The sequence below is a fragment of the Bos grunniens genome, chromosome 2 (genome assembly GCF_055505025.1).
Source record: "Bos grunniens cultivar Pamir isolate PY7600 chromosome 2, Bosgru_T2T1.0, whole genome shotgun sequence".
NCBI lineage: Eukaryota > Metazoa > Chordata > Mammalia > Artiodactyla > Bovidae > Bos > Bos grunniens.
In genome coordinates, this window is record NC_141166.1 from 95,634,539 (window position 1) to 95,661,284 (window position 26,746).

The window sequence follows — 26,746 nt, forward strand, 5'->3', positions numbered from 1 at the left end:
CTTTATTTTTGGGGGCTCCAAAATCACTGCAGATGGTGATTGGAGCCATGAAATTAAAAGACGCTTACTCCTTTGAAGGAAAGTTATGACCAACCTAGATAGTATATTGAAAAGCAGAGACGTTACTTTGCCAACAAAGGTCCATCTAGTAAAGGCTATGGTTTTTCCATTGGTCATGTATGGATGTGAGAGTTGGACTGTGAAGAAAGCTGAGTGCCGAAGAATTGATGGTTTTGAACTGTGGTGTTGGAGAAGACTCTTGAGAGTCCCTTGGACTGCAAGGAGATCCAACCAGTCCATTCTGAAAGAGATCAGTCCTGGGTGTTCATTGGAAGGAATGCTGCTAAAGCTGAAACTCCAATACTTTGGCCACCTCATGTGAAGAGTTGACTCATTGGAAAAGACTCTGATGCTGGGAGAGATTGGGGGCAGGAGGAGAAGGGGGTGACAGAGGATGAGATGGCTGGATGGCATCACTGACTCCATGGACATGAGTTTGAGTGAACTCCGGGAGATGGTGATAGACAGGGAGGCCTGGCGTGCTGTGATTCCTGGGGTCACAAAGAGTCAGACACGGCGGAGCAACTGAACTGAACTGAACTGAACTGAATATTCCATTATATATATGTACTACATCTTTATCCATTCATCTGTTGATTAACATTTCAGTTGCTTCCTAGTCTTGGATATTGTAAATAGTGCTCCAGTGAACACTGGGCACATGTACCATTTTGAATTGTGTTTTTTTTCTGGGTATATGCTCTGGAATGGATTGCTGGGTCATATGGTAGTTCTATTTAGTTTTTTAAGGAACCTCCATACTGTTCTCTGTAGTGATTGTATCAAATTACATACCTACCAACAGTGTAAGAGGATTCCCTTTGCTTCACAGCCCCTCCAGCATTTATTGTTTGTAGATTTTTTAGTGATGGCCTTTGACCAGTGTGAGGTGATATTTCACTGTTATTTTGATTTACATTTCTCTCATAATTAGTGATATTGAGCATCTTTCCATGTGCCTTTTGGTCATCTATATGTCTTTGGAGAAATGTCTATTAGGTCTTCTGTCCATTTTTTGATTTTTTTTTTTTATGGAGCTGTATGAGCTATTACTATATTTTGGAGATTAATCCCTTGCCAGTTGCATCATTTGCAAATATTTTCTCCCATTCTGTAAGCTGGCTTTTTATTTTGCTTATAGTTTCCTTTGCTGCACAGAAGTTTTTAATTAGATCCCTAATATAACATTATAAAATGACTATAATTATAATTTAAAATAAATTAAAACAAGAAAATATAAAAATGGATCTGAAAAATAAGACAGGTGTATGAAGTGTTATAGGGAGCAGAGGGTGATGCCTCTAAAGTGATTTCCTATGCTTTTATTCTTTGGGAGCTCTGCTAATGAAGAAGACAAGAATGTTTGGGGACAGTTTTCAAGTTTGTTTCAAGCCCCTCCATCACTTCCTTGGAGAGCAGCAGCTTTGTCTCCCTTTGGCCTCCATCAACTAACCATGAGCCCTTGCTCTACCACGTCTTGTCCGTTCTTGTCCCACTGCCATGAGTTGCTCCATGCTCCCGTTTCAGTATGTCCAGGAAAGAAGCAATTTTCAGTGTGCTTTGAGCTGTCTTAGTGAAAAAGGATATGAGAAGGAGAATTGCAGGTGTGCTACAAAGACTGGTGGAATTTCATCCAGTTCCCAGGTGGTGCAGTGGTAAAGAATCCACTAACGAGTGCAGGAGATGTAAGAGACATGGGTTCAATCCCTTGGTTGGGAAGATCCCTTCGAGGAGGAAATGGCAACCCACTCCAGTGTTCTTGCCTGGAAAATCCCATGGACAGAGGAGCCTGGCGAACTACAGTCCATGCGGATCACACAAGAGTCGAACACAATTGATGGAGCGTGTACAGTGGCTGCCACACTTAATAAGCCTGGAAGGAAGGTGTGGTCCCTGTTGCTTTAAGTTCTCTTTAAAATAAAAATTTTAAAACTACTAAAAACGTTCTTGGTGTTTTTGTAGTTGTTCCCTAGGTGTTGTTCCCTAGGTGTCAATTGTTGGGCAAAGGAAGTCTCACTCAGCAGCCTTTCTTACTAGTGACAATTAAGTAGAAAATTCTGTAAGAGGAAAAAGATTTAATTTACCAAAAATATCTTGAATCAACTTGAAATTTTAGGACCTATTCTAAGAGCATGACAAATATCACTGAGTGGGATTTATTTATTCCTTATATAAATGCCTATTGACTGAGTATTATACAAAAGAAAATTTGAATGTCATCACCCTCAATGAGAGGAATCAATATTAGAAGGGTGAAACTTTACTCAAATTGATCTCTTAATGCAATGGTGATCAAAAGCTCAGTACAACCAAACAGGCACTTATTTAATCAAGGAAATTTTGACAAACTGCCTTTTCATAGTGTGGGGCATACTGAACTTGTCCTATTTGTTAATTGAAAAAGAAGTGTAAGGACAAAAGGTAATATACATATATATACACATATGTGTATTTATATATGTATATATATGGTTTTTTAAATTTTTAAATTTTATTATTGGGGTATAATTGCTTTACAATGTTGTATTAGTTTCTGCTATACAACAGAGTGAATAAGCTATATATATATTTTTAATTTTAAATAAATGTTTAAAAAAAATTCAGTCTAAGTTTTCCTAGTGTATTATAACCATTCTGTTGTGAAAGCCACAGAATCTTTTGAATTCTGTTAGAAATGAGAAACTTTCTGAAGTTGTTTCACATTTTTTGTAGGATATTGATTTCATGGTAAGTCAGTGATTCTGTCTCCATGGTACTCCCTTTTTTTCAGACTAAAGAATTTTTTGTTTTTAAACATTGACAGATCTGTTTTCTCATTCTTACAGGCACAGTACAACACTGGCAGTTGATTTGGGCTCTACAAAAGTTTGTTTTGATTTATTTGGTTCTCCCATAACCAGATCAAGAGATACTAAAATAGTTTATCTACAGATTATTTTGGTATATCATATGGCAATCAGATTGCCTGACATATGACATAGTCAGTGAATGAAGCTGGAAAAAGGGCAATAAAAGCTTCATTTTATAGATATTATGTATATTAATAATAATCAAAACTAAAGTTTATTGAGCACATTCTATGTGTCTCCTATATGGTTTTCATTCAGTGTCTCTGTTAATCCCAGCAATAGAGACAAGCTAGATATTATTATTATTGTCATTTCTGTTTTTTCAGATGCGGGAATTGATGTTAGTAAGCAATTGAAGTTAACTTATTAACCCAGGATATATAGAGAGTAAGTATCTGGAATATACCCCTAAGCATTATTTTGAATGGCTAAAGAGTTTTTTTTTTTTTTTTTTCATATATTTCGTGTCAGCAGGGGCTGCTGTCCCGTGTTTTTTGTTTTATTCCTAGCCTATATGCCTTCATTAGTAACCAGCTTGCAGCCGTGCCCCACTTTCTTTCTACCTGGCACAGCAGTCTTTTCCAAATGCAAACCTCAAGCCTCTTCTTGAAGATTACTAGATAGGAACCTACCATCCATGAAGTCTGTTTTTGAAGAGCAGGATATCCATGTCTTATGAGATCTGCTCTACTTTTTTTTCAGAATCATAGATTGGAGTTGTGTTTCCATTTTCTGATTCCACATTCTATTTGACAGAGTTTTCTTCTATTAGGATCCAAATTTAACTCCAGTTTTCCCTTTTCCTTACCTGGTTTTGCCTACTTCAGTGACTGCTAATAAGAGCATAGCTTTATATAGATATGATGATATGCCACTGTTCAAGGTAAATTTATTATTTGGGGTCAGTTTTATGACTATCTCGGCAAAATATGAAATAAAATATGTTAAATGTTGGCATCATCCAGTAAATTGAAACAGATTTCACTGTAGAAACTGAAATATGAAAAAAATTGTTATTGATCTTATCAATTCAACCTTTTTACCCTAAGAACAAAATGTTAGAAATTGGGGAGATTTTGAGTTACAAATGATAATGGTGTCAACTGGCACCTTCCTCACCTATGAAGAACTATACATTATACCCTACTGCATCAGAGATAAATGCATTGTCCATGTAATAATATGTTTCAAAATTGGGTTTACATGCCCCAGATAAATTGTCAAAACTCACAGCATATATAAAAATGCATATATTAATCAACTTCTTGTGGTGTCTACAGAGTTGCCACTCACTGCACACTTACTATTATTCTCTCTAAATGGTGTCAGCAATTCCAATCTGCACACATTTTCTCCTGTCTTGTTTCTTCCTCAAAATTTATGCCAAGATTATTACCTGATACACACATGTTTTAAGAAGAGATAGCTTTTCTTTTTAAAAGAGATAACTTTTCTTTTTAAACTAATTTTGGTGATTTCTCTTGGTTTTCAGTACTTAAGTAACTTTTGGCATTGATGACATATCTCCATTCCTAGGGGACAAATATCATTTTATGAATTATTAGCAACATTTTCAAATATATCATTCTTAATATAATATATAGGTATAGCAATAGTATGACTTCCCAGGTGGTGCTAATGGTAAAGAACATGCATGCCAATGCAAGAGACACCAGAGATGCAGGCTCGATTTTCTGGCTCAGGAAGACTGTCTGGAGGAGGGAATGGTAATCCACTCCAGTATACTTGCCTGGAGAATCCCATGGACAGAAGAGCCTGGCAAACTAAAGTCCATAGGGTTGCAAAGAGTTGGACATGACAAGTAACTTCACACACACACACACACACACACACACACACAATAATAGTACAAGTCGTGGTGTACAATAATAGTACAGGTCATGGTGAAATTGTATATAAAAATGAAGTATTTTAAAGGAGGAGATCACAATATAGTAAGCTAATAAAATGATTTTTGCTCACTTTTTGGTCTTTTTCTTTTATAATTTAATCTCAGTAGAAATGCTTTACAGGGCCTTTGGGTGAAAAATATATAATCAGTAATGTTATGTGCATTATTGTGAAAGGTGACCACCCAGGAACATTTTAAGATCTTTGTCAAATCCTAGGAATACAGTGGTAACAAAAGGATTTATTGTAAACCAGGCAATTTAACAAAATACTTTTAGAGCCAGATAGCAATTCTGGAAAAGATCACAGCCATAAATAGGTAAGACAGTTAAAAGCAGGCACCGTGACTTCCACAGAGACAAGGCTGGTGTATTTATGGCATGTTGAATGTGCAGGAATAGCTGCCGTAGCCCCAGTAGTTAGATAGGAAAGTAGAGTTGCCTAATTTGTTTGACTTTTATTCAGTATAAACATTTCCTTTAGAGTCATGTCTGTGTGTGTGCTCAGTTGCTCAGTCGTATTCAACTCTTTGCAACCCCATGGTCTTTTAGCCCACTAGGTTCCTCTGTCCATGAAATTTTCCAGGCAAGAATACTGGAGTGGGTTGCCATTTGCTATCCCAGGAGATCTTCCCAACCCAGAGATTGAACCCTCATCTCTTGCATCTCCTGCATTGACAGGCAGATTTTTTTTCCCACTGTGCCACCTATATAGAAGCCATGTTTCTATATAATTATTCTTCTATATTCTTGTTTTCATTCTGCTTAAGGAAAAGGTCCTCCTTAGCTTCTTAAATATATGTTTTGAATATAACTCAGTCCTAAAGAGGTGAACATGTATGGTTATTAATTCTGTTGTAGAAAATTCTCAGGAATTTAACAAGTATCAACAGCTAATTCTGTCCCAAAGAACTATATTAATAATCGGTATTAACAAATAGATTCTGTGGATTTTATTCAATTCTTTACCTCTTTTTGTTTACTAAAACTGCCTTAGACATTAATATTGATTGTAGAGTCAGCTTTCAACAGTGTCCTTCTCTGTAATTTAATTATAGATTTATTATACATGACCTTGTTCACCAGAAAGAATCAAAGTTGAATAGATGGAAAATGTGTGAGTCAACCCAGTTTTGACCTTATGTACTTAAGCGTAGGTGTATATGAAGCCCTCCTGGGATTTGACTGGCTATAGATCCCCTTCCTGTCTTCCATATATCCTTCCTCCAATTTATGAGGTTCACATGACAGTCTCCCTGACTCTATTCTTAATATTCATTGCCTCGCATTTTGCCCTGCAGTCATGGTGGACTCTCACCCTGCCCCCGCAACTACAGTTGTTTATAATTGCCATCTTTACACCCACCCAGGACCTTTGCATTCATGGTCCTTTTGATGAACCCCGGTTCTGCCAGATGTTTTCATGGTTTCCGTTGCTTACTTTATTTACACATCTGTCCGTCAGGGAGTTATTTCTTGACACCTAACATATGGATGCCTGCTCCATTAGTCACACTGCTTTATTATTCCTTTCCTTGTGGCTCAGCTGGTAAAGAATCTCCCTGCAATTCAGGAGACTTGAGTTTGATCCCTGGTTTGGGAAGATCCCCTAGAGAAGGGAAAGGCTACCCAATCCAGTATTCTGGCCTGAAGAATTCCACTAAATGTATAGTCCATGGGGTCACAAAGAGTTGGACACTACTGAGTGACTTTCACTTTCACTATTGTTCTTCAAAGAGCTTATTATTTTCTAGCATGATGTCATTCAGTTGTTTATCTTTTGTGTCCCTTTCCATTAGAATATATATTTCATTAGGGTGTTCCTTTGCCTGGTATATAGTACTTTCTTGAGATTATTTATAATAGAAATAATTAAGAATTAATATTTAATAATTAATAAAAATGTTTTTATGATAAATTTAGAATATTTTTAATGAAAAGGAATAACTAGTTAATGTAATCAAATAAATAAAAATTCTAGAGTTGAGCTGTAGGAGTTGCTTGTATATTTTTGAGATTAGTTGTTTGTCCGTTGCTTCATTTGCTATTATTTTCTCCCATTCTGAAGGCTGCCTTTTCACCTTGCTAATAGTTTCCTTTGTTGTGCAGAAGCTTTTAAGTTTAATTAGGTCCCATTTGTTTATTTTTGCTTTTATTTCCAATATTCTGGGAGGTGGGTCATAGAGGATCCTGCTGTGATGTATGTCGGAGAGTGTTTTGCCTATGTTCTCCTCTAGGAGTTTTATAGTTTCTGGTCTTACATTTAGATCTTTAATCCATTTTGAGTTTATTTTTGTGTAAGGTGTTAGAAAGTGTTCTAGTTTCATTCTTTTACAAGTGGTTGACCAGTTTTCCCAGCACCACTTGTTAAAGAGATTGTCTTTAATCCATTGTATATTCTTGCCTCCTTTGTCAAAGATAAGGTGTCCATATGTGCGTGGATTTATCTCTGGGCTTTCTATTTTGTTCCATTGATCAATATTTCTGTCTTTGTGCCAGTACCATACTGTCTTGATAACTGTGGCTTTGTAATAGAGCCTGAAGTCAGGTAGGTTGATTCCTCCAGTTCCATTCTTCTTTCTCAAGATCGCTTTGGCTATTCGAGGTTTTTTGTATTTCCATACAAATTGTGAAATTATTTGTTCTAGCTCTGTGAAGAATACTGTTGGTAGCTTGATAGGGATTGCATTGAATCTATAAATTGCTTTGGGTAGTATACTCATTTTCACTATATTGATTCTTCCAATCCATGAACATGGTATATTTTGCCATCTATTAGTGTCCTCTTTGATTTCTTTCACCAGTGTTTTATAGTTTTCTACATATAGGTCTTTAGTTTCTTTAGGTAGATATATTCCTAAGTATTTTATTCTTTCCGTTGCAATGGTGAATGGAATTGTTTCCTTAATTTCTCTTTCAGTTTTCTCATTATTAGTGTATGGGAATGCAAGGGATTTCTGTATGTTGATTTTACATCCTGCAACTTTACTATAATCATTGATTAGTTCTAGTAATTTTCTGGTGGAGTCTTTAGGGTTTTCTATGTAGAGGATCATGTCATCTGCAAATAGTGAGAGTTTTACTTCTTCTTTTCCAATTTGGATTCCTTTTATTTCTTTTTCTGCTCTGATTGCTGTGGCCAAAACTTCCAAAAAATAAATGACCCAATCAAAAAATGGGCCAAAGAACTAAATAGACATTTCTCCAAAGAAGACATACAGATGGCTAACAAACACATGAAAAGATGCTCAACATCACTCATTATCAGAGAAATGCAAATCAAAACCACTATGAGGTACCATTTCACGCCAGTCAGAATGGCTGCCATCCAAAAGTCTACAAATAATAAATGCTGGAGAGGGTGTGGAGAAAAGGGAACCCTCTTACACTGTTGGTGGGAATGCAAACTAGTACAGCCACTATGGAGAACAGTGTGGAGATTCCTTAAAAAACTGGAAATAGAACTGCCTTATGATCCAGCAATCCCACTTCTGGGCATACACACTGAGGAAACCAGAAGGGAAAGAGACACGTGTACCCCAATGTTTATCGCAGCACTGTTTATAATAGCCAAGACATGGAAGCAACCTAGATGCCCATCAGCAGATGAATGGATAAGAAAGCTGTGGTACATACACACAATGGAGTATTACTCAGTCATTAAAAAGAATACATTTGAATCAGTTCTAATGAGATGGATGAAACTGGAACCTATTATACAGAGTGAAGTAAGCCAGAAAGAAAAACACCAATACAGTATACTAATGCATATATATGGAATTTAGAAAGATGGTAACAATAACCCTGTGTACGAGACAGCAAAAGAGACACCAATGTATAGATCAGTCTTATGGACTCTGTGGGAGAGGGAGAGGGTGGGGAGATTTGGGAGAATAGCATTGAAACATGTATAATATCATGTATGAAATGAGTCACCAGTCCAGGTTCGATGCACGGTACTGGATGCTTGGGGCTGGTGCACTGGGACGACCCAGAGGGAGGGTAGGGGAGGGAGGTGGGAGGAGGGTTCACGATGGGGAACGTGGGTATACCTGTGGCGGATTCATTTCGATATTTGGCAAAACTAATACAATATTGTAAAGTTTAAAAGTAAAATAAAATTTAAAAAAAGAAAAAAGAAAAAAAAGAAAAATTCTATATAAAAGCTACACTGAGTAAAAATTGCTGTACATCATACTGTGCAAAAGGGAATATTGATTGTTGGGAATTGATCAGAATTTTTTAAAAGTTGTGCATGTAAGAAAATAGTTTTCAACTACAGTATGATTATCACTGGCTCAGAAGAAAATATATTAGTTGTTTTTAGTTTTGACTTGTTTTTTACTTTTCCCTTCATCTGTGTTGCATTTTGGAGCTTGCTATCTTTATGTATGAGTTCAGCTCAGTCGCTCAGTTGTGTCCCCGACTCTTTGCGACCCCATGAATCACAGCACTCCAGGCCTCCCTGTCCATCGCCAACTCCCGGAGTTCATTCAGACTCACGTCCATCGAGTCAGTGATGCCATCCAGCCATCTCATCCTCTGTCGTCCCCTTTTCCTCCTGCCCCAATCCCTCCCAGCATCAGAGTCTTTTCCAGTGAATCAACTCTTCGCATGAGGTGGCCAAATTACTGGAGTTTCAGCTTTAGCAGCATTCCTTCCAAAGAAATCCCAGGGCTGATCTCCTTTAGAATGGACTGGTTGGATCTCCTTGCAGTCCAAGGGACTCTCAAGAGTCTTCTCCAACACCACAGTTCAAAAGCATCAATTCTTCAGCGCTCAGCTTTCTTTATGGCCCAACTCTCACATCATGCATGACCACTGGAAAAACCATAGCCTTGACTAGATGGACCTTTGTTGGCAAAGTAATGTCTCTGCTTTTGAATATGCTATCTAGGTTGGTCATAATTTTCCTTCCAAGGAGTAAGCGTCTTTTAATTTCATGGCTGCAGTCACCATGTGCAGTGATTTTGGAGCCCAGAAAAATAAAGTCTGATACTGTTTCCACTATTTCCCATGAAGTGATGGGACCGAATGCCATGATCTTCGTTTTCTGAATGTTGAGCTTTAAGCCAACTTTTTCACTCTCCTCTTTCACTTTCATCAAGAGGCTTTTTAGTTCCTCTTCACTTTCTGCCACACGGGTGGTGTCATCTGCATATTTGAGGTTATTGATATTTCTCCCGGAAATCTTGATTCCAGCCTGTGCTTCTTCCAGCCCAGTGTTTCTCATGCTGTACTCTGTGTATAAGTTAAATAAGAAGGGTGACAATATACAGCCTTGACATACTCCTTTTCCTATTTGGAGGCAGTCTGTTGTTCCATATCCAGTTCTAACTGTTGCTTCCTGACCTGCATACAGGTTTCTCAAGCGGCAGATCAGGTGGTCTGGTATTCCTATCTCTTTCAGAATTTTCCACAGTTTATTGTGATCCACACAGTCAAAGGCTTTGGCATAGTCAATAAAGCAGAAATAGATGTTTTTCTGGAACTCTCTTGCTGTTTCCATGATCCAGCGGATGTTGGCAATTTGATCTCTGGTTCCTCTGCCTATTCTCGAACCAGCTTGAACATCTGGAAGTTTACGGTTCACATATTGCTGAAGCCTGGCTTGGAGAATTTTGAGTGTTACTTTACTAGCGTGTGAGATGAGTGCAGCTGTGCGGTAGTCTGAGCATTCTTTGGCATTGCCTTTCTTTGGGATTGGAATGAAAACTGACCTTTTCCAGTCCTGTGGCCACTGCTGAGTTTTCCAAATTCGGTGGCATATTGAGTGCAGCACTTTCACAGCATCATCTTTCAGGATTTGAAATAGCTCAACTGGAATTCCATCACCTCCACTAGCTTTGTTCGTAGTGATGCTTTCTAAGGCCCACTTGACTTCACATTCCAGGATGTCTGGCTCTAGGTGAGTGATCACACCATTGTAATTATCTTGGTCATGAAGATCTTTTTTGTACAGTTCTTCTGTGTATTCCTGTCACCTCTTCTTAATATCTACTGCTTCTGTTAGGTCCATACCATTTCTGTCCTTTATCGAGGCTATCTTTGCATGAAATGTTCCCCTTGGTATCTCTAATTTTCTTGAAGAGACCTCTAGTCTTTCCCATTCTGTTGTTTTCCTCTATTTCTTTGCATTGGTCACTGGGGAAAGCTTTCTTATTTCTCCTTGCTATTCTTTGGAACTCTGCATTCAGATGCTTATATCTTTCCTTTTCTCCTTTGCTTTTTGCTTCTCTTCTTTTCACAGCTATTTGTAAGGCCTCCTCAGACAGCCATGTTGCTTTTCTGCATTTCTTTTCCATGGGGATGGTCTTGATCCCTGTCTCCTGTACAATGTCACGAACCTCATTCCATAGTTCATCATAGCACTCTATCTATCAGATCTAGGCCCTTAAATCTATTTCTCACTTCCACTGTATAATCATAAGGGATTTTATTTAGGTCATACCCGAATGGTCTAGTGTTTTTCCCTACTTTTTTCAATTTCAGTCTGAATTTGTCAATTAGGTGTTAATGATCTGAGCCACAGTCAGTTCCTGGTCTTCTTTTTGTTGACTGTATAGAGCTTATCCATATTTGGCTGCAAAGAATATAATAAATCTGATTTTGGTGTTGACCATCTGGTGATGTCCATGTGTAGAGTCTTCTCTTGTGTTGTTGGCAGAGGGTGTTTGCTATGACCAGTGCATTTTCTTGGCAAAACTCTATTAGCCTTTGCCCTGCTTCATTCCGTATTCCAAGGCCAAATTTGCCTGTTATTCCAGGTGTTTCTTGACTTCCTACTTTTGCATTCCAGTCCCCTGTAATGAAAAGGACATCTTTTTTGGGTGTTAGTTCTAAAAGGTTTGTAGGTCTTCATAGAATCGTTCACAGCTTCTTCAGCGTTACTGGTTGGGGCATTGGCTTGGATTACTGTGATATTGAATGGTTTGCCTTGGAAACGAGTAGAAATCATTCTGTCGTTTTTGAGATTGCATCTAAGTACTGCATTTCGGACTCTTTTGTTGACCATGATGGCTACTCTATTTCTCCTAAGGACTCCTGCCCACAGTAGTAGATACAATGGTCATCTGAGTTAAATTCACCCATTCCAGTCCATTTTAGTTTTCTGATTCCTAGAATGTCAACGTTCACTCTTGCCATCTGCTGTTTGACCACTTCCAATTTGCCTTGATTCAATGACCTGACATTCCAGGTTCCTATGCAATATTGCTTTTTACAGCATCGGCCCTTGCTTCTATCACCAGTCACATCCACAACTGGGTATTGTTTTTGCTTTGGCTCCATCCCTTCATTCTTTCTGGAGTTATTTCTTCACTGATCTCCAGTAGCATATTGGGCCCCTACTGACCTGGGGAGTTCCTTTTTCAGCATCCTATCATTTTGTCTTTTCATACTGTTCATGGGGTTCTCAAGGCAAGAATACTGAAGTGGTTTGCCATTCCCTTCTCCAGTGGACCACATTCTGTCAGACTTCTCCACCTTAAGCCGCTTATCTTGGGTGACCCCACAGGATATGGCTTAGTTTCATTGAGTTAGACAAGGCTGTGGTCCTAGTGTGATTAGATTGACTAGTTTTCTGTGATATGGTTTCAGTGTGTCTGCCCTCTGATGCCCTCTTGCAACACCTACCGTCTTACTTGCGTTTCTCTTACCTTGGATGTGGGGTATCTCTTCATGGCTGCTGCAGCAAAGCACAGTCATTGTTCCTTACCTTGGACGAGGGGTATCTCCTCACTGCTGCCCCTCCTGACCTGAACGTGGAATAGCTCCTCTAGGCCCTCCTGTGCCCGCGCAGCCATGGCTCCTTGGATGTGGGGTTGCTCGTCTTGGCCGCCGCCCCTGGCCTCGGGCATGGGGTAGCTCCTCCCGGCCGCTGCCCCTGACCTCAGACATGGGGTAACTCCTCTTGTCTGCTCCTGTGCTGTCGCAGCCTGGCACTCTCGGCCGCTGCCCCTGACTTCGGACATTGGGTAGCTCCTCTCGGCTGCCACCCCTGACCTCGGACATGGGGTAGCTCCTCCCCGCCCCTGCCCTGACCTCGGATGTGGGGTAGCTCCTCTCGGCCATTCCTGCGCCGTCGCAGCCTGGCACTCTCGGCCACTGCCTCTGACCTCGGACATGGGGTAACTCCTCTTGGCCGCCGCGCCTCGGGAATGGGGTCCTCCTGGTTTCTGCCCCCGATCTCGGACGTGGGGTAGTTCTTCTTGGCTGCGCTCTGTGCGCCATCGCAGCTGCCTGTGCTCTGTGTGCCGTCGATACAAATATAGATATATACAAACATATGCATATGTCTATCCCTCTATCTACTTACCTATCTATCATCTATCTATCTCACACAATGTGGTGTTTGGATAAATGAGAGTCTTAAGCCAAAAGAGATCAGATTAGAGTTGGGGAAGAAAAGCACATTCACAAATATCATTCAGTATGTGTGAACTGTTACAAACCTAAAAGCACTAAAAATTGACTATAAAAAATTATATCTGTTATTTAATAAATGTAAATGGATATGTATTGATTGACAGTATTCTTTATAACTTTGGGTTATAAGATGATAGAAAAGTATGAATACATCAGCAAATGTTTTTGTAAATAACCTACCATTAAACTTGCAGTTTATGGAAGTTTTGAAAAACTTCCATGAAGTGACATTTTCATATGTGTGAATAATTATTCTGTAGATATATTCTGATATATGGTTTTAAAGTGTAGTTCAGAGTTAGTTCTTTTATACGTATTGCAGTTTCTCATCGACCTTTACTTTAGTCACTAATAATAGTTTCATATCTTAAAGATAAAGCCTTATGAGAGATTTTAAACAACTCAGGACTTTGTTTTTGTTCTCCTGACAAGTCATTTAGCCCTGAGGCATTATGTCATATCTATGCATGTCCTCAGCTATAAAAGTGACTAATGTGAGAAAAAAACAGAACACCTATTACAGTCATTTTAGTGCATTAATTGCATTCAAGATACAATCTTTTTCTTCCCCCAGATAATAAGAACTCATGTTTGGATTTCTTCCCATTTACTGCATATTCCTTTTTCATTCTAATAATAACCTGCAATCTGCAGCCTTAATCATGATAAGCAGTCTCAAATCACTTTATCTCATCACAGTGTTGGATAAACACTTCTGATTTAAATTTCAATAATTCTGCATTAGCAGTGCTGATATGAGCCTTAGATGACTGATGGAAATTCTGCACAGAGATTACTTAGTAATTATTGGTTTCATTGAGGTTTACATTAGAGCTATAGTTAGTGCAGTGCCAGTAACCCAAGCCCCAGAGAGCAAGCCAGGCCAAGCTTGCATGATCACTGCTGTTCACCTATTAACTGTGTCATAAAAAATGAAATTAAAGTCTCTACAGGGTGATCAAGCTGTCTAAAAATCTTACAGAATTTTAGAATCATGGACATTTAAAGATGAGACAGTTCTATTACATTATCTAATCAACCTCCCACCCCTATCTTCCTCCTGAGGGACTGTTCTCTTACTGCCATTTTTGATGATTTTGTCTAATCTATTTGAAGTGATTTGGTTCTTAAGACTTCGATACTTCCCCCAGGAGAACTTTCCCTGCTCTAATAGATTTCCTTATTGGGAAGTGCTTTTTAATTGCTAAATCTCCCCCCTTTAATTTCATGCTATTGTCTTATTTTTTTAACCTTTGTTTTACTCTCTGGTTGTTTCTGTACTTTATATTCAATCCACATCTCAAACAAGTTTTACATTTATCCTATTGGGGTTCAGAAAATGGGCAATAAGAAAACTCACAAAAAGTAAAACCTAGTTAACCAGTCATATTTATTCATCAACTAAGAAATTCTCTTATTTAATATGTCTGTTGGAGAGTGAGCTAATCATTTTTATGTAATTGTTTCTCCCTTCATGTTCCTAGATTAAAACACTGAGCCACACTTGGTCATTCAGAGATGTTTGTCCCCTCACCCTTGGTGGTGGTGGGAGAGTCAGAACAAATATTCCATTGATATGTGCTGTGGTCTGGATTGTTCAGTTGCTCAGTCATATCCTACTCTTTGTGACCCCTTGGACTGTAGTCCACCAGGCTCCTCTGTCCATGGGATTTTTCAGGCAAGAATACTGGAGTGGGTTGCCATTCCCTCTTCCAGAGCATGTTCCCATCCCAAGGATTGAACCCACGTCTCCTGTTTCTCCTGCATTGGCAGGCAAATTCTGTACCACTTAGCCACTTGGGAAGCCCCATGGACTGAATTTTAACCCTCTAAGTTCATTTGTTGAAGCCCTGAACCCCAAGATGACTACATTTGGAGGATCTTTATGAGGTAATTAAGGTTAAAATGAGGTCCTGAAGGGTTGGACCCTAATCCAATAGGATTGGTGGCTTCATAAGAAGAGGAAAAGAGACATTTCTCTCTCTCTGTCTCTCTCTTTCTCCCCATCTCCACTCACCCGTACAGAGAAAAGGCTATGTGAGGTCTTATCAAGAAGGTGACTGTGTGCAAGCCAGGACGAGAGCTTTCCCCAGGATTTGAATTGGCTGGTATCTTGATCTAGGACTTCCACCTTCAAGAGTTTTTAGAAAATAAACTTCTGTTGTTTAAGTCACCCCATCTGAAGTATTTTGTTGTGGCAACCCAACGGATGTGACTGATACATCTGACATTTTGTTTTTTGGAAGTTGGTAGTATGCTAGGAGTCGGACACGACTGAGCAACTTCACTTTCACTTTTCACTTTCATGCATTGGAGAAGGAAATGGCAACCCACTCCAGTATTCTTGCTTGGAGAATCCCAGGGACAGAGGAGCCTAGTGGGCTGCCATCTACGGGGTTGCAAAGAGTAGGACACGACTGAAACGACTTAGCAGCAGCAGCAGTGTTAATAAAAATCCTGTAGCACTTGTGTTTTAGTTACTAAAACTTTTCTTTATTATTAATATCTGTGAGATTCTCTTGCAGGCTCATAGTAGGCACAGACATTGCCAGGCAGTCCTCATTGGTCATAAGGCAGTTGTGGGATTCAATAGCATATATATAGCCAGTGACTGATGTGGGTCAGGGCTGAGTGAGCCCAGAACTCTGTTCTTATTGCATGACCAAGCAGAGGTTACAGAACATAAACCGTTTAAAAGCTAACACAGATGTGGAAAGTATGTTATAATGAACTCCCATATACTTATCCCCAGATTCAACCCATATCAATGAAAAATCATCATGAATTTTCCTTTTCTCACTTCGTATAGAATTTTAAAAGTCAAATCCTTGGCACCATGACATTCATCTCTAATTACATCTGTATTTGTTTCTTTCAAAATAATTTGTTCTTCTACGTTCGTAATGCTGTTATCGTACCTACAAAATTAAGTATATCTAAGATTGAATTCATCTTTGAATTTCCCAATTTGTCAGGAAGATCTCCTGGAGTAGGAACTAGCAACCCACTCCAATATTCTTGCCTGGGAAATCCCATGGACAGAGGAGTCTGGAGGGCTACAGTCAATGGTGTTGCACGACTTGAGTGAATGCATACAGACACACACACACACACACACACACACACACAAGTTGTCTTAAAAAATGTCTCTTTGTAATTAAATGTCCAAATTGGGAAGCAAGGACACTGTGCACTTTGCATTTGTTGTATGTCACTCTTTCTTTTTAACTTTCAAATTTGAAATAATTTTAGTTATTTGAACATTGCAGATTTCAGTAAGTTGCAGAATAGCATTTACCCTCCTTCCTTTAATGTTACCATCTTGTATAACCATAGTTCAATGATCCAAGGGAAGAAGTTAGTATTGGTGCAGTATTATTAACTAAACTATACACTTTGTTTGAATTTCATCAGTTTCTCACTGATGTTTTTTACCCCCAGAATCCAAAGGGTCTCTTGTATATACAATCCAGTCTCCCACTCCCTTATCTCCAGTCACCTAATTAAAAACGCAAAACAATTAGTGGGCAGAATGTCTTACTTTCTAACCTTGTCTGCTTCCTCACGGTCTTACTAAATATGTACCTGCATCTATAGTTGTATTTTATGAGAATTGGAAGTGAAAGCCAAACATGTAATTGAATTTAGGTTTATCTTTTTGACAAAAATATTTCAAAGCTGATACTGTGTAATTAATGTCATATCACATAGGGTACAGGTAATATCTGCTTGTTCCACTTTAGTGATGGAGACAGGTTGAGGGATGAAGGTGGTCCCAGACAGGTTGTTTTGTTGTTAATTTCCATTCAACTTTTTTCATGATTTTAGTATCCATTGATGATCATTGCCTGAATCATTATTTCATCTGGGATTGAAAAACGGTGGTGATTTTCTTATTTTGTAATTTCTTGTATAATTTGTTATCAGGAATGATACTGTAAAGGCAAACTTGCCCTGAATGACTAGAGGTTTTTAGTTACCTAATGTATTAGTTGGGTTAGCTGGGGTGACCATAACAAATTACCACCTACCGAGTGGTTAACAACACTTTAAAAAATTTGTTTGCCACAGTTCTGAAAGTTGCAAGTCTAAAACTTAGATGTCAGCAGGTTTGGTTTCTCCTGAGCTCTGTCTCCTTGGCTTGCACATGGCAGTCTTTTCACTGTGCCCTTACCTGGCTTTTTCTTTGTGCTCCAGCATTGCTGGTTTCCCTTTTTCGTATTCCCTTTCTCATATATTAACACTAGTCATATTGGCTTAAACCCCACACTAGTGACCTCATTTAATCATTATTACCTCTTTAAAAGCCTTGTCTCTAAATATAGTCACATTCTAAGGTATGGGGGCTTAGAGTTTCAGTTTATGAATTTTGAGTGGACACAAATTCGTTCCATAACACCCTGAATATTAATTTTCTATTTAATTGCCAGTTTTTGTCTAAAGGGTTGGTGTTCCAGCTACCTCCAATCACAACCAGAAATTTTATTTTTTCTCTTTTATTCTGTTTGAGCATTTCTCTCTCTTTGTAGCTGTGTCTGTCTGTATCTGTTTCTATAGAGAGATATGTTTTGAAGTGTCATTATGAGCTCATGGGTTTTTGTACATTCAGTGTTTCTATTAATAGTACTTGTTATTCTTTTTCATGCTGAAATCCTCCATCTCTTATCAGTACTAACCAAATTGACTTGTTTCCTGTGTCCTTTTTACATGACTTTAGATTTTGACAGGTTTCTTGTTTTTCAGTATAAAAAGTCCGAGTTTCACCTTGTGCATTTCTTGTTTAAGACCCGGAATGAGTTATTTCTTCAAAGTGCCCAAGCTCTTTGTGTGTTAAAATGAGATTGAGAATCGTAAGCTGGAAGCATGATTCAAAAACATAGACACTATTTCCTTGAAGTACATTATTTCATGGGCAGATGACTGAGCAATTGACTATTGGAAAATAATCTCCTGTAAAAATTAAAAGGTTGAACATATATTGAAAAAAAATTTTTCCTATAACATTTCAAAATCAGATTATCTACAAATCATTTTTCTACAGAGTACTTTAAACAGAATCCCATTGGTTATATCTTGTACTCTTGTAGAGATGGCTTTCTGATTTCAAGAAAGCAAAACCACCCACAGAAGCTTATAGTCACTGGATGGAAATGTGCGCACCAAAACCTTTCCAAGAAAGGAAAAGAGAAGGCTCTAATTTTTTCAAATAAGTGTGCATCTGTCTGGCAGCAGAAGTATACCAAATGCTATATGCTACTTTTTTATTTTTGGACTTAGATCACCTTGGCATGCTATTGCTACTGCTCACTACATACCCTACAGTCCACTTGTCAAACTTAATGATGCTGTTCTTCACAAAAACCTTCAAAACCTACACAGGTGCAGTGTAATATTTTTCTGACTCTAGTATGAGGTTTGGAGCACGATCTCCACAGATGTTTACAAGTGAAACTGAGCAGGATTTCAAATATCTGAGGTGAAATAAGTCATACATGAGTGACTGGTTATTTTTTTTTTTTAATATGTGAATTTAAAACTACAACACTAAAGAAGGTATCCACTTGCTTTCATCTCCAGTCTCTATGTCTCATAATTTTCTTGAACCACTGGGACATTTCAGCAACTCTAACTGACCTAGTTATATAACATTTAAATATGTTTTATTCAATTTCTGTTATTGACAAAATGAAATAGTGAGTGTGGCTTATAGTAAAAGACTTGGATCCAAGACAATCCGTCCATTCATTATAAACCCGAAACTCAGTCTCTTTCCATTTGCTTTTGCTTCATTGACAAGGGTGAACTGTAACCAGTGCAGTTGAAACTTTATGTAGCACAGCTTCCAAATATTTTGCTGTAATAATGGATACTATGTTTCCATGGGAACAGAATATACCTGTTATTTTATAAAAGTAAATGAATCATTATTTTAATTAACATGCTAATTAGATATTATTAAAGCTACATTTTAATTTCTCAAGTTATTATAGTAAAAATATCCTTTCTAAAAGTATCAGCATTTGTGTGTACAGCATACCAATAAAGAATAGGATAAAAAAATCTGATGCAATAGAAATACAGTTTGTAGTATTTTATTATAAATGCTTTTTGCTTGACTAAGCAGTTGTTGGGTCTTCAAATTTGGCATTGAATATTTTGTGAAAATATTGAAGCTTGGGACTGTTTTCTAACATGAAGGATATTATTTTAATGAAGTGGATGATACATATGTATTTATTTTTTGACAGCTTGGAACTTTAGCAGATTATTCTTAATAATTTATATTGCATAATAATATTGATATAGGACTGATAGAAAGTATGACATATAAATCATGCATATGCAACATTGAGTTGACTTTTATCCATTTTTACTAGTGTACACTAATGTAGCTTTATGAATCATAATTGAAAGATAGACAGTGATACAATGAGGGATAATCAATGTTGATATAGAAAGGAACATTGAAGGAGTAAAACAAGGATAACAAAAAAGAGGCCAGGGTAAATTTGAGGACTGAGATACCATAGCTGCTGCTGCTAAGTTGCTTCAGTCATGTCTGACTCTGTGCAGCTCCATAGACAGCAGCCCACCAGGCTTCTATGTCCCTGGGATTCTCCAGGCAAGAATACTGGAGTGAGTTGCCATTTCCTTCTCCAGTGCATACATGCATGCTAAGTCACTTCAGTCATCTCCAACTCTGTGCGACCCCATGGACAGCAGCCCACCAGGCTCTTCTGTCCACGGGATTCTCCAGGCAAGAATACTGGAGTGGGTTGCCATTTCCTTCTCTGAGATACCATAGAGATTTCTCTTACCTACTCAGTGAACAAAGTCCAGTGATAATTCATGGTTTTATTTATTCAGGCTTTTTTTCCCTCAATCAACAAATATTTTTCCAGCACCTAACATATGATAATCTCATGAATCCTAATGCCTCTGTCTGTCTCATGTAATCTGTCTCTAATTTTACTGCCTTCATTATACTTTGAATATATTATATCCATTCCTTTTCTTATATTTCCTCTTTTAATCATGTATCTTTTCCACATATTTTAAGCTCAGTTCATATGTCTCTTTTTCTGAATGATATTTCTGATCTCACCCACAATGACCAGTATCAGTTACTTCCTTATTTGTTATCTTTCTATATATACATATATGTCTTGCTTTGTTTCTATTGCTTTTTAGTGGGGTATCTGTTTATAATTTTGCTTCTGTATAAGGCTGTGATCTCCTAAATCAAAGGTTTTGTCTTATTTTTTCATCTCTGGTCTGATGACCATTTAGTATTGTGCACAAAGCAAGTATTCACATACTTGAATGATTGAGTGCATTTTTGGTGTGCAGTATTTGATTTCTTTGCTTAGGTTTTAAAGGAGTGAGAATTTGAGAAGAGTTTATTTGGCCCTAAATTATTTCATACTTGAGAATAAATCACTGTGTTAGTAATTTTATTAATATTTATTTCTTGGTATCCTTAAATATTAAATACCAGGCTTTCATTTTTAACAAAGATTTGCATACCTAATGTAATAGACATCAAAGTCACATTGTACCAGTTTTCAGTCCTTTCAAAGTTATTCAAAAGTCAAGAGTTCATTGTGCGATATCACTGAAATAAAATCAGTGGACAGTCTATTAAAAAAACTCAACGTATACCTCTGGCCTGCAGCGATATTCCTTAAGTTAGAAATATGTAAATCAATCTACAAAATGGGGAAACTATTTAAATCATATGACACAAATCATAAATATACATTTTCATGTATAGAAGCCATAAAGCAGAATCTAGTCACAAGAAACCCAGATGAGGAATTGTGAACTAGAAACTGCCTTATATAAAAAACAGATTTATAGGTAACCTTCCAGGGGATGCAGGTCAAAGTAACTACTGGAAACTAATGATGGTAATAAAGTCTTCTTGAAAGGGCTTTAGTAAACCACATGTGATGCTCCTTTAAGGGAAAATAGTCATGTGGATTATTTGGTGCTAGCCATCCTGTGAAATGTATGTGAAGGAGACCTTTGAAAGGGAAATCAAACAAATCTGTAAGGGAATTGATCACTTGCTAGGTATGTGACACATTTAATATTCTTCAATGCTTCTGTGTTTCTCTCAAGTTCACTCTGCTTAGTATGACTTCATGGCTCTCTATGACCTGGCTGTCTATGAAATGCCTCTCTATGACTCAGTCATGTCTGACTCTTTGCAACTGCATGGACTGTAACCTACCAGGCTTCTCTGTCCATGAAATTCTCCAGGCAAGAATACTGAAGTGGGTAGCCATTCCCTTCTCCAGGAGATCTTCCCAACCCAGGGATCAACCTGGGTCTCCTTCACTGAAAGCAGTACCTTTACCATCTGAGCCACCAGGGAAGCCTGTGGCCTGGTCACTACCTACTTATTTGTTATGTTATTATTGCTTACCTTATTTTTAATAGTCTGTGTTTGTCCATAACTGGTTTTATTCAATATATTCAGTGTGTTTTCTGGCCTCCACTTTCAGCATTTAAGTTTTCCTATCTCTTGGCCTGGAACAATCTCCCTCCCAATTTGCTTTTTCATTATCATTTCTCTGTGTACTATCTACTGTGGGAGACCTTATTTTTCCTGACCTGGGTGGGTACATCAGCCTTTTGTTCCAGAAGTGCCTAGAGGGAAGTTATCACATTTTATTGAAATGTGATTAGAAATCTATTCTTTCCTACACTCTTGTGTCAACTAGATGGGGATCAAACTGCTTTTATTGTTCTATTTACATTTAGTGCCTAGTATTTAATATAATGCTCAATACCTAAATGTTTGAGTGTATTAATGACATAACTGAAATATTTAGAGAAATGTTAAGAAACTTTGAGGAGTTAGTCGTGGGAATGAAGACTCAGGACCCAAGTACCCATGTGATATTTTTCATTAGACATCAGTATTACAAATGAACTTAATTGTACATTCATACTCAACCAAGAACATAGGACTGGGATAGAAATTTTAAGAGTTAAAGATCAGTGGTAGAATTACCTAACATGAAATCACTCACCATTTGTTTTGTTGAAGACATCCTAGGTAATACTTCTTTCCTAGTTTTTGACGTTGTAGAGGAGGCATTCTCCCCTCTATTTAACTTAGAGGGGAGAGTAAGAGAGAGAGTGTTTGACTGAGGCTCTGATTCATTTCCCCATGACATCCTTGGTCACTTAGTATTCAGGATCCATGAATTGTTTAGTGAGGGTCAAATATGCAGCTGAGCACAGCTAATCATTAGAAAGGGCACAGAAAATTAAGGAATAGTTTTTGCCTAATGAGATATGTGAAAATATCCATAAAGAAAAGTTCAGAGGACATAGCATTTGACTAACAACAGATTTTTTTTTTTCTAAAATGTTATTGGAAATCTGGAAATTTTCCAAAACTTATAAAATATTTAGAGTTTTTAGCTCCATGTTACTTTCTTTTTATTTATATAAAGAAAATTTGGTTAAGAAATTAATTTACAATATAAGTTCATGGAGTTTTACTAATTTAACTTAATGTGGGGCCAACTTTGCCACACAGATACAAAACTGTTTCCACACATATAGTTTGAGAATTGTCACTAACATTTGCTTTTCAGAGATAATGTTAAAGCTAATTTTGTATTTAACTAGAAATAAATACATGTGGATACTTTTGAACAGCGGTTTCTCTTTGATGAGAGCTTGCCAATAATTAGGGTATTTAGGTTATAGATAGTATGGGTTTCCAGCAACACAGCTTGTTCTAAAATGCTTCAAAATGAATCCAAAGAGTACCAATTCTCTGAATGTGGCTCAGACCATGAAGTCCTTATTGCCAAATTCAGACTTAAATTGAAGAAAGGAGGGAAAACGACTAGACCATTCAGGTATGACCTAAATCAAATCCCTTATGATTATACAGTGGAAGTGAGAAATAGATTTAAGGGCCTAGATCTGATAGATAGAGTGCCTGATGAACTATGGAATGAGGTTCGTGACATTGTACAGGAGACAGGGATCAAGACCATCCCCATGAAAAAGAAATGCAAAAAAGCAAAATGGCTGTCTGGGGAGGCCTTACAAATAGCTGTGAAAAGAAGAGAAGCGAAAAGCAAAGGAGAAAAGGAAAGATATAAACATCTGAATGCAGAGTTCCAAAGAATAGCAAGAAGAGATAAGAAAGCCTTCTTCAGCGGTCAATGCAAAGAAATAGAGGAAAACAACAGAATGGGAAAGACCAGGGATCTCTTCAAGAAAATCAGAGATTCCAAAGGAACATTTCATGCAAAGATGAGCTTGATAAAGGACAGAAATGGTATGGACCTAACAGAAGCAGAAGATATTAAGAAGATATGGCAAGAATACACAGAAGAACTGTACAAAAAAGATATTCATGACCCAGATAATCACAATGGTGTGATCACTGACCTAAAGCCAGACATCCTGGAATGTGAAGTCAAGTGGCCCTTGGAAAGCATCACTACGAACAAAGCTAGTGGAGGTGATGGAATTCCAGTTGAGCTATTCCAAATCCTGAAAGATGATGCTGTGAAAGTGCTGCACTAAAAATGCCAGCATATTTGGAAACCGCAGCAGTGGCCACAGGACTGGAAAAGGTCAGTTTTCATTCCAATCCCAAAGAAAGGCAATGCCAAAGAATGCTCAAACTACTGCACAATTGCACTCATCTCACATGCTAGTAAAGTCATGCTCAAAATTCTCCAAGCCAGGCTTCAGCAATATGTGAACCGTGAACTTCCTGATGTTCAAGCTGGTTTTAGAAAAGGCAGAGGAACCAGAGATCAAATTGCCAACATCCGCTGGATCATGGAAAAAGCAAGAGAGTTCCAGAAAAACATCTATTTCTGCTTTATTAACTATGCCAAAGCCTTTGACTGTGTGGATCACAAGAAACTGTGGAAAATTCTGAAAGAGATGGGAATACCAGACCACCTGACCTGCCTCTTGAGAAATCTGTATGCAGGTCAGGAAGCAACAGTTAGAACTGGACATGGAACAACAGACTGGTTCCAAATAGGAAAAGGAGTTCGTCAAGGCTGTATATTGTCACTCTGTTTATTTAACTTATATGCAGAGTACATCATGAGAAACGCTGGACTGGAAGAAACACAAGCCTGAATGAAGATTGCCGGGAGAAATATCAATAATCTCAGATATGCAGATGACACCACCCTTATGGCAGAAAGTGAAGAGGAACTCAAAAGCCTCTTGATGAAAGTGAAAGAGGAGAGTGAAAAAGTTGGCTTAAAGGTCAACATTCAGAAAACGAAGATCATGGCATCCAGTCCCATCACTTCATGGGAAATAGATGGGTAAACAGTGGAAACAGTGTCAGACTTTATTTTTCTGGGCTCCAAAATCACTGCAGATGGTGACTGCAGCCATGAAATTAAAAGACGCTTACTCCTTGGAAGGAAAGTTATGACCAACCTAGATAGCATATTCAAAAGCAGAGACATTACTTTGTCAACAAAGGTCCGTCTAGTCAAGGCTATGGTTTTTCCTGTCATCATGTATGGATGTGAGAGTTGGACTTTGAGGGAGGCTGAGCGCCGCAGAATTGATGCTTTTGAACTGTGGTGTTGGAGAAGACTCTTGAGAGTCCATTGGACTGCAAGAAGATCGAACCAGTCCATTCTGAAGGACATCAGCCCTGGGATTTCTTTGGAAGTAATGCTGCTAAAGCTGAAACTCCAGTACTTTGGCCACCTCATGTGAAGAGTTGACTCATTGGAAAAGACTTTGATGCTGGGAGGGATTGGGGGCAGGAGGAGAAGGGGACGACAGAGGATGAGATGGCTGGATGGCATGACTGACTCGATGGACGTGAGTCTCAGTGAACTCCGGGAGTTGGTGATGGACAGGGAGGCCTGGTGTGCTTCGATTCATGGTGTTGCAAAGAGTCGGACACGACTGAGCGACTGATCTGATCTGATCTGACTGATTTGTACCTGTATTTCTATATATATAAGTGTGTGTTTGTTTTGGGGGATATTTTCTGCAATTACATTTTAATGTAAAGCAGACACACTTGATGTAACAGACTAACTTGCTAAATTTGCATATATTTGTAGTTACTGTTCAAAAACAGCATACATGGATTAGGGACCTCTCGTCATCTCACACAGTTTCATTTTTAAGAACAGGTTAGAATGTGTAAATCTCCATTCCTTTTATGTGTCTGTGTTTCTGAGCCTCCAGGATTCTCATTTCCCTTTATTATTGGTACATTCTGTTCTCTAACATGACAACCTTTCGCCAAATCAAATCCTTCACTCCTTTCCAACTTAATAAATCTTCCTTTATTTCGCATTCTGATCATAAACATATCTTTTAATTTATACCTTCCTTGATTTGCTGAGGAAACCTAACTCCTGCAAGCAAAGTGTTCTAGACATAAGCTTCTTTCTGGCTTCTTAGTTTTTTGGTTAGCAGTATATATTTCTTTTATACTTCAATCAAAGAAGTTCTCAAAATGATCTCTCCTTCCTTTTGACTTGTGTGTTGATAAAATCTATCACTTTTCTGTGGCTTAGTACTTAGAAATTTCAGTAACTCAGAAATTTCCTTTAAGACTTTGAAAGGTGATATTTTCCTAAGTCAGATTAACAGGTGTTCTACTAAATTAACTGCCTCATTCATGTTGATGTTTCTCTCTGCATGTCAAGTATGAAGAGACCATTGCCTCTTTCCTGTGATGACCCCTAATTGAAATACAATTCGTCACAGCTCTAAACTTCTAGGAGTCTCACAAACTAGTGATTGTTGGAGGACACAAGGATCAGAGATAGTAAACAATTTGAAGACAGAAGTGTATAGGTGCTTCCTGTGAATGTTCAAAAAATTGCAAATTTATTGAAACAAGTGCATTTAAGAGATTTCGTGAGCAAATAGGTTTTTAAGATAGATGCTATCTCACGTATAATATATTCCAATCTAATATGTTTAATAGAGTATAAGCATATTTTATAAGCCATATAGTTCAACATAATTATGATAAGGAATTTTATTTTCTGATATCACTAGTAATGATTCTAATAATCAGATTTTGGAGAAAAATTTTTCCTGTAATTCACATTTTAGAAAATACAAGCAGACTATCAGAAGATTAATAGTATGTTAGTATGTTATGCATAACATTCATATTATATATAATATCTTATATATGTAAGAGAGCATATATAGGCATACTAATATGGAATCTGTTAGTACAATCTAACAATATATTAGATTCAAGAACACATTTTTGAGTGCATTTCTGTACTCTGCTAACTTTCATATTAAACTGATGACATGAGTTTGACATTTGAATTCTAGTTGTGCTAAAATTAAGGCCTAGAAGATTAAGTAAATAGCCAGAACAATAACGACTCCATTTTCAAAATCACATTCTTTGGCGTTGCCTTTCTTTGGGATTGGAGTGAAAATGACCTTTTCCAGTCCTGTGGCCACTGCTGAGTTTTCCAAATTTGCTGGCATATT

General features: G+C 37.8%; 1 protein-coding gene across 3 annotated transcripts in view; it reads left to right on the top strand.

Annotated features, from left to right (window-relative positions):
• The window catches only part of KCNJ3 (potassium inwardly rectifying channel subfamily J member 3), a 197,474-nt gene that overhangs the window by 138,920 nt on the left and 31,808 nt on the right, over positions 1–26,746 (top strand). The window contains exon 3 of one of the 3 annotated variants that reach the window (XM_086369052.1): positions 3,236–3,296. The exons of the other annotated variants lie outside the window; for them this stretch is intronic. Within the exon in view, the coding sequence (XP_086225178.1) occupies positions 3,236–3,279 (44 nt within the window). The 3' untranslated portion in view covers positions 3,280–3,296. The remainder of the gene's footprint in view (positions 1–3,235; positions 3,297–26,746) is intronic. 3 annotated transcript variants of the gene reach the window in all.